The sequence below is a fragment of the Pteropus alecto genome, unplaced genomic scaffold (genome assembly GCF_000325575.1).
Source record: "Pteropus alecto unplaced genomic scaffold, ASM32557v1 scaffold25, whole genome shotgun sequence".
NCBI lineage: Eukaryota > Metazoa > Chordata > Mammalia > Chiroptera > Pteropodidae > Pteropus > Pteropus alecto.
This window is the reverse complement of record NW_006441955.1, coordinates 36290127-36299229: the sequence shown is the minus strand read 5'-3', so window position 1 is coordinate 36299229 and position 9103 is coordinate 36290127. Positions and strand designations below refer to the sequence as shown.

The 9103-nt window shown below is 34.0% G+C and overlaps 1 protein-coding gene and 2 pseudogenes across 1 annotated transcript in view; all 3 read right to left on the bottom strand.

Annotated features, from left to right (window-relative positions):
- Window positions 1-768: 768 nt before the first annotated feature.
- LOC112485968 lies at window positions 769-884 on the bottom strand (annotated as a pseudogene).
- A 1412-nt stretch (window positions 885-2296) lies between these two features.
- The window catches only part of DR1 (down-regulator of transcription 1), a 20987-nt gene continuing 14180 nt past the window's right edge, over window positions 2297-9103 (bottom strand). Inside the window, 2 exon segments of the mRNA XM_015595302.2 lie at window positions 2297-4302; window positions 4305-4341. Coding sequence (XP_015450788.1) covers window positions 4196-4302; window positions 4305-4341 — 144 coding nt within the window. The 3' untranslated portion in view covers window positions 2297-4195.
- Window positions 5375-5493, bottom strand: LOC112485835 (annotated as a pseudogene).

The following is a 9103-nucleotide window of genomic DNA, read 5'->3' as shown; positions in this document are numbered from 1 at the left end:
TGTGTGTTAGGGTAAGTCTTTTGAGAAAATAGGATAAGGATCAGTGGTGATGCTTTGATGACAAGTGGGGGTAGGTGAGAGGAGGCTATTTATATTGCCATTCTCTTCACCCTGGTCAATACTACCCATGATATTCTATGCCAAGCTGTTAGGGACACAGGAGAAGGAAACCAGCAAATAATCCAAGCGAAGGCAGTGGAAGGCAATGCCTATGCTATCTGGATTTGGTAATTCTTCATGGAGACGATTGAATATGAGGAAATACCTATGTACCTAAATAAGATAATAACAAAAAAATTTTAATTCAATTAGAAATTTAAATCATGGATTTTCTACAACTAAGCATTTTATTTATAAACTCAACGTACTATTTATGATTACCTAAGACTTGCATTTCTTCAGAGGAGTAATAACCTGATAAGTGCACACTACTACTGTGTCAGTAACAAGAACAAACACTTTTGCTTTTATTTTCCTCTTGTATATTAAATAACAACAGACCTGCTATATCAAGTATAAATTATTTGGTATAATTTAGGTATTTTGAGAAATTCATTAACATTCTCAGGTCATTAGACCATTAGGGTAATTCATTATTATGGTACACATTAAAATGGTGACTCCTTATAAACATTTTTGAAAACTGAGAAATATATACTAAAACTGAATACATGCACAGCCCATCACCCAGTAATTCCACTCCCAGGTATATATTAAACAGAAATGTATACATACACTCACCAAAAAGCATTTCTTTTTTGTTTTTTATGCCTACAGCACCTGGTCTTCCTAGGTGGTCTTCCATCCAAGTACTAACCAGGCCCAACCCTGCTTAGCTTCTGAGATCAGACACTGGGCTTGTTCAGGGTGGCATGGCTGTAGACCATGGACCATGGCTCCACTGGGGCGCGAACCCAGGACCTTCTGCGTATAAAGCAGACATGCTAACCATTACACTATGTAACCACGTCCAAAAAAGGTATGTTTAAGAATGTTCTCCACAGTATTATTCATAATAGCTCAGGATTAGAACTTCCTGAAATGACCATCAATGGTTGAATGCATATTCTGGATATAATAAAATGAATAAGTTAATGGAATACTATTTAGCAGAAAGAATAAACAAACTACAAATACATGTAACAGTAGAAATGAATCTTACTGTGGGAGGTTGAATAATGGCCTCCAAAGATACCCAGAATCTAAACCCTGGAACTTGTGAGCGTTACCACATGAGGCAAAAGAGAGTCTAATGTGATCAAATTAAGGTTTCTGAAATGAGCATATTATCCTGGATTATCCAGCTGGGACCTAAATGTAGAAGCAGAGGAAGATTTGACTACCGCAAAAGAGAAAAATATGATGATGAAAGAGAGGCTCTGAATATGGAGGAAGGGGCCACAAGCCAAAAAATACAGGCAGCCACTGGAAGTTGAAAAAGGCAAGAAAACAGATTTTCCCCTTAAAACCTTCAGATTCTGATCTTATACCTTGATTATGCCCTAATGAAACTGACTTTGGACTTTTGATCTCTAGAACTGTGAGAAAAGAAATCTGTTGTTTTAAAATCATTAAGTTTATGGCAATCCATTACAGTGGCATCGGAATACCAGTACGCTCACAAATGAGAAAAAAAAAGTACATTATATATGATTGTATTTACATAAAAGTAAAAGATAGACAAAACTAATCCATGGTTTTAGAAGTATGAGTAGTAGTTATTTCTGGGGAGGAAGAAGACAATATTAAAACAGGGGTAAGGAAGGGCTTCTGGGGTATTCATAATGCTGTCTTGTTCTGAGGGCTGGTGATATGAGCATGCTTAATTTGTGAAAACTCTTATTTGTGTATTCTTATGTGTAGTATATGCAGTTTAAAAATTGGTGCCTTTTCAACATTTACCAATCTGATAGCCTTCTGAAAGAGACATATATTCAAGGAGGTGGGGAAAATACTTACTAACCAATAACTATTTCTCAAGAACACTAAAGATTTCTCTCTCCCAAAGATTTAAAAAATATCAACAGACGTTATAGTGACTTTTAAATGCTATAATACCAGCTAAAAGTAAAACACTGCTTAATTAGCTTGGTTATACCTGGACTTTAGGACTATAAATTACAATAAGTACTCGTAAAACTGCATTTTCTAAAATAACAGTAAACGAAGGAGAAAGTCACATACTACATACCAAATGATCAAAGTGTCTTTTGGGTCTAAGATTCTTGAAACTAGTAAAAATGTTAACAACAGAAATCTCCTGTCATTGGTATACATAGATCATTACGCATAAAAACAATTTATAAAACACATCAGAATTTTATTGCTTGAAGAATACAGCATATGAAATCACAAGAATGTCAAAATGCCAAGTCACTAGGCTTCAAACATATAATACATTATCAGATGCAGTAAAATATTAATTAACCTGAACTCTGCATCAGAAAAAAAAAGTGTGGAAAAATATCTAAGTTGTTTACTTAAGAAACAGATATACTTAAAATAGCAAGTATAAGGATGTTACAGTACAAATTAGAAAAGCCAACACTTATTAACTTATTGTTTCTTAGACTAGACTACCTTTGGTACTTAAACTTTTAAAAAAGCAATCCAGATCTTCTATCTTGTCCAAAGCACTTTATAGATACAATATCAACTTCAACTTAAAACATTTAGCAAGATTAAACTTTTTGTGGCATGAGGGAAGTGTATTTAATAAATGTATGACAATATTTCACTTTTTCTAGAACTGGAAAATATGGTCATTAAGAAATCTAATAATTGTAAACTTTACTTATTTAGCTCTCTAATTAAATTGGAATCCTGGCAGCCACAATCTATTCTTCGGTTTGGTGAATATAGAAATTTAAATGATTTGGCAACTGACATAGGAATTTAGATTACTTCATACTATCTTAAGTGGCTTTTCCATTCTGTTTCCAAAATATGAACAAGATGCCATTTCTTCAATACTGTGGATTTCTATAAAAATCATTACCATACTTTTAGAACCAGATTAAAGCTTCTACTTTTTAATGAGCAGGTTGAAACTACTTTTTATGTTTCATATAGGGTTGATCAGTTACATGCTTTTTTAAACAAAACAAATCATTTTTTAAAGCTATCAGTCAATTATGATGGAGACAATGATGCCATTTCAAAAGGAAGCATTGGACTCTCTAGGCCATCTAGTCAAGAAAATGTAAAAGTAATGCTAAAAACAAATAATAAGTAAACTATAACTATAAGTTAAATTACAAAAAAAAAAATCCCTCTTTTACAGCAAGCATGCTCATTAACTTTCATTTCTTTCCCCTAGCAAAGGTTTGAATATTCATGAACCTCAGTTAAACCAATGGAACCTAAGCAATTGTTTCAGAAGTTCCAATAAACATGGATGGACTAAGCAAGTAATACTATTAATAATTACTGGAGTGAAATAGTAAGAATCATGACAGTCCTCAAAATTGGGCAGTCTTTGAAATGTAATAGTGTAGCTCAAGATGAATTATGCCATAATAAAAGTTTTTACCTCTACATAAAACAAAAACAAAATCAAAAACCCACAAAATTTATACAACTTCTATTAAACATACTCCCTCCTAGTTTTTGAATGTCTTATTTTGAAATTTTTTTAAACAAGTATATTTATCTGAGCATATATATATATATATATTTATTGCCTGTATATATACTCATTTTAAAAGACAAAAAAATCAGATACTAGAGAACTGAACTCTTAGTTTTTTACCAACCTGATCTAATGTCTACTGCATCACACAGCATCCCCCAATAATTTAAAATTCCCAGTTTTTAGTTTAGTTTTAAAAGGGCAGAGGAAATGCAAATGCAGATGTAGAGTTTCTGTATAAATTTCACTGTATTTTTATAAACTTGAGTTTTTTTGTAACACTGTTTATTGATCAAATAAAGGACTCACTGCTATCTAAAACCTCATAAACACCATTAAAAATTCAAAATTGATATTATGCTGAACCTTAAATTTTCAATAGTTCAAAGAGACAGTTTTTACATGAATAGCACACAACAGATGAAACTTAACAGCAAACATCCCTAGAATACCAATGGCAAGTCCACCAAGATGCATACAAAATAACAGATAAGCATTTTTTTCACTGCTTTCTTCTGCAGGGAAAAACATTTATAGAGGAAATAGAACCTCAACTGGTGAATTTCAGATATCGTCATCATCTTCTTCATCCTGAGAAGATCCTGCCTGGTTAGATGCACTGGCTGAGGCAGCAGCAAGCTGTGCTTGTTGGGCAGCTTGCTGCATTTGACCCTTCCCTGCTTTTTCAATTCTGCTTGTTGCTGTCTAGCCTAAACATCAAACACAGAAAAACAAATAATAAATTTTAAAAAACCCACAACATACATACTTTGGTTAAATGTAGATTGAGCCAATAGCTGATTTAGTCATTATCAAACTTGGATATTTTCCAGCCACTATATAACTGCTGCACATCTGGAGAACAGGAACTCTATAAGGTTGGGTCTCTCTAGATAGTCTCCTTGTATGTCACACAATTTATGAACTTTGGTTCAATTGAAGAAGCTGAAAAAGTTGACAGAAAAATCACATTCTCTCCTTGGTTTTTTTTATGTTTCTCTTTTCCTTTTATTTCACTTGATTATTCTTCCCTCTCAACTTACAATTTTGATGTAAACATTTTTCAAGCTACAAATTGTTTCTGTAGTTTAAAAGCTGTCTAGTACAGTACTCCTAACTCTTAGAGAAAAGTTCTATACATGAATGCAATAGCTACCTTGATATTTCTTTTTGAGTGTCTATCACAGATAGTGATATATGCATCTTTTTCGGTCCCTTTCCCTTCCCTCCATAAATACACACATGTGCGCGCGCACACACACACACACACACACACACACTCTTCCCATATACACGTTAGTGAAAAAGCACAAAGACACTAAGGACTAAATTTAAGTGAGATAGTTAAAATCTATTCATTCGATGTATCCTCTATAAAAACCACAGCATTTTAGAAACCAGGATGCATACAAATGCACTATATGCACTGTTGCAACAGCTAAGGCTCCTTCCCAATTTAATTTCATCCATTAGAGGAAAAACCACGTGAAGAAGGGAAAAAAAAATCTGTCCTTGAAAAGACCATCCATATAACTTTCCATTAACCTCTACCAAAACAATGCTGTTTCTCCCTTTCCGCCTTTTCTCAGAATTGTTCTTTAAGTCTGGCTCACACCCTCGTCCATGTATGTTCAATTTCTACTCATCATTTTTTTTTTTAAGGCGAGGCAACCCTTGGTTGACCTCACGGATTGCAAGGACCTTGTCAGCTTACAATCCTTTATTCTTTTATTTATTTTTTACGCCTTACAGCACCTGGTTTTCCTAGGTGGTCTCCCATCCAAATACTAACCAGGCCCGACCCTGCTTAGCTCCTGAGATCAGATGGGATCGGGCTTGTTCAGAGTGGCATGGCTGTAGACCTTAGTCATTTAAAACACAAATTAGTCTTTCTTGACCCTTCGAGGTCGTATTTTGTGCCCTGTTTCATATGCCATAAATTCTCTATGCATTTCCATACCTATCTGCTTTGTTCTCTAATTATCTGAGTACATATCTTTTTTCTCCACTGGACTTGAGAATAGAGACTGTTTTCATATCATTATTGGATTCCCAACACATAGGCCCAAAGTATTTTCTGAATGAATGTTTTGTGGGAAAACAGTGATGTTCAGCATAACCTCTAACATTAAGATTTTACCATGTATATTCCTAACTTTTCATCATAACCTGTCATGAATTTATCATTCAAACATTTCTAGAGAAGAATTCTCATCAGGTCATTGTTACCCTTTAAAAAAATCATTTAATTATTACCATTTCAGCCCAAATTTCTTAGCCTATAGAGTTCAGGTACTCCAAATTACTGCCTGCACCAATCTATTCTCTAACCTTTTTGGTAACATCTACTTTGTGCTCCAAAAAGAAAAACCTGGAACATAAAGTGTTTCCCAAATATACACCATCCCTTCCATTTTCACTACCTTTTCTCATGCTGATATTCATTCTATTTGAAATTTCCTGATTTTCACACACTGAAATTCTACTCTTCTTTCAAGTCAAACTGAAATACTATTTTTCCACCAAGTTTCTTCCTGATTCCTGCCAGTAGCATTCAGGGTCTAATCAGTAGATAGAAGTCACGTTAGTTAGAGGAACAGAAAAAATGTAATATAAAGGATTGTTAACTGAGTATAAAGTTGGTTACTAGCTAATTCAAAAGGCAAGAAAAAACATTAAGGTATCATGCAGGTGGCAACTACAGAAAGCAGCCACCAACCCTAAAACTAGGGGGGCAAGAGGAAAGGCTGGAATTTTTTAAATTTAGAAGTTTAGAAGGGCAACGCACAGAACTGAAACTCAGATCTCTGAAGAAAGGGCACAGATTGACTGGTACTAAAATCTCTGAGCTTGGAGGAGAGCTTCAAAGTTTGAGAATCATATCTCTGAGGAAAGAGATAAATGTTCAGGATGGTTCTGTAAACATTAGAGAAAATGCAAACTGGATTCAATTACTGCTACAGAAAAAAACTGATGCAGCAAGGATGAAAAAGCATTGCTAGGTTACTCAAAGGAACTCAAAATTAACAGGAAGTAAAAGATAGGAGCCCAAGTGCCACCTTCCTCCTCCAGCCAGGCGATTTCCCTCTAGAGCCCCCTATTGGCTATAGAGTCTAACAGTAGGCAGCTAGACCAGCAGAAATGTGGTTTGCAAAATAATAGGCCCTGTCACAAAGCAGAGCAAAGAAAGGTGTGTTTCTATGCTGAGATAATTGCTCAGTAATTGGCATATTCCTATACTAGCAAAACTGAATGTGATGTCTCTGTACTTGGGATCTCTTTATATCATCCTCATGAAAGTAGTCAGCTTCATCGTTACAGCTGTTGGTGTACCTATATTATACTTACAAACCTTTTGTTTAGGAAATTACAAACCAGGTATTCTCTCTAATAACCACCTTCATCCATTTTTATAAAAAAAAATATGAAAACGGTTATTCTAAACATAGGCATATTTACAATAATGGTAGGCATACCCAGAGTTCAAAATAGACTAAGACTGCTTCATGAAAAACATTTTAAGAATTCATAAAAAGATTGTAGGGTAAAACAAATATGTGAATTTATCAATTTAAGAATACCTACTCTGTGGCCTAATCAACTATAAACAGGTATAATTTCATGGCACAGAAAAAAATTCAAATAATTTAAAGTCTACACAGGTTTTATCACAAAAGTGCTTGATCTCACAGTATTCAATGATCTGCAAAGATATGTATTGGTTATATTTAAAATTTAACTGACTTACAGGTATCATTAGCCCCATATTTTTCTCTTTGAATATAAAAGCATTCCTAAGCCTTTAAAATCATCATTGATTGATAAATTTTATTTGTGTTCATTTCCACAAATTAAAATTTTCAGTGGTATTTATTCTAATTTCCTTTTGCTCTTTTGTCTCTTACCCAATCCATCCTTACTATTTTCTTCCTAAAATGGGAGTGTGAAAGAGATGTAAGTAGACCTATACTTTCTAATTCATTTCTTTTACAAATTTTCATTAAGTTTTAAGATTCTCACTCCCACATACTGAAATGACTCATTTATAGTTTACAGTTAACTTTAATCTCGATTTTTAATGTCTCCTCCTTTCCAAATATTGGCTGCTAGCAGTGAAAGCTTCAAATGAGGCTGCTATTGTGTTAGTATTTAAAATAAAGTCTAAAAGATGAAGTGACATGAAAGTGATGAAAAAGATGTTATACAAGTTACTTAGTTCCTTTCATATTTAGGACTTAAGTATTTTGTGTTCTAGGGAAGAAGTACTAGGCAGCGGCTATCATTTTACCTCTCTGCTGATTTTCCTCACTAGAGCAAAAAATCCTCACCCACAGGTCAGGGCAAGAAAAAAGGGTGATAAGGGAGAGGAAATAAAAAGCAGATGATAAGAAGAGAGAGGTGAGACAGATTTTGCACGTAGTCAATTATTTCTTTCATTCATCTTTTTACCCCGGAAAAGATAAAGTATATCCCACTTGAAAGTTCCAAAATAAATTTAAGTAGACAAAATGGTGGCTAGAGCATTAGCATGGTATTGTAGAAAGAGCACAGGTTTTAGAATCAGAAGACATGAGTTTGAATTGAGACTCCAGTACTTCCTAACTGTAAAAACTTACTGGTTTTATCTGTTTAACTCGATTCTTCCCAGTAAACTAAGCTCCGTAATGATAGAAGCCATGTCTCTTTTGGATACCGTTGTAAGCCTAGCACCTAACACTATGTCTGGTAAATAGTGAAGACTTCAGTAAATACCTGTAGAACAAATGAATGATCTCATGCAAGTTTCTGTATCTCTCAATCTGTTTCTTAATGTGTAAATAGGTATAATAAAATTTATATTACTCATAAAAGCTCTGCAAAGTATGTAAAGTATCTTAGCACAGCATCTTTTTCCTTTCATCAAATATTTAATTTAGTATCCTCTAGGTGATAATAATAGTAGAGAATCAATCAATGATAGCATTAACATTTTTTCTTCGAATCATCACTTCTTTGTTATTGTATATTTACATGAATTTTTAACACTATTTGCATGTATTCACACCTGCCTCAAAGGCTTATCCTCTTTAGTATTTATCTCATAGCTGTTGTGAGGATTAAATGAAATAATACAGGTAAATTACTTAGCAACATGATTAACACACCGCACTGTGAGAACTCAATAAATGTTAGTAAGCTTTCATTTTATTAGTTTGAATGCTATCTGGTGTCCAGTGCCTGATAACACTTAAAATTCAAATGCTTTTGTTGTAAACAGAACTGGTTGTTATGACTTCAAAGAGATCAGCTATAGTGCTATTCTGGAAGAGATTACTTAAAATGATACTTTCCAGTTCTAATGTTAACTACAGTAATTGATAGGAAATCTAACTTTTATTCAACCGAAAATCGCCTTATAATTTCAAATGAGAGGCCAGATCTTGGTTGAGAGGTCAGATCTTAGTAGGGAAAAAACAGCCTCAACTTCTCCCC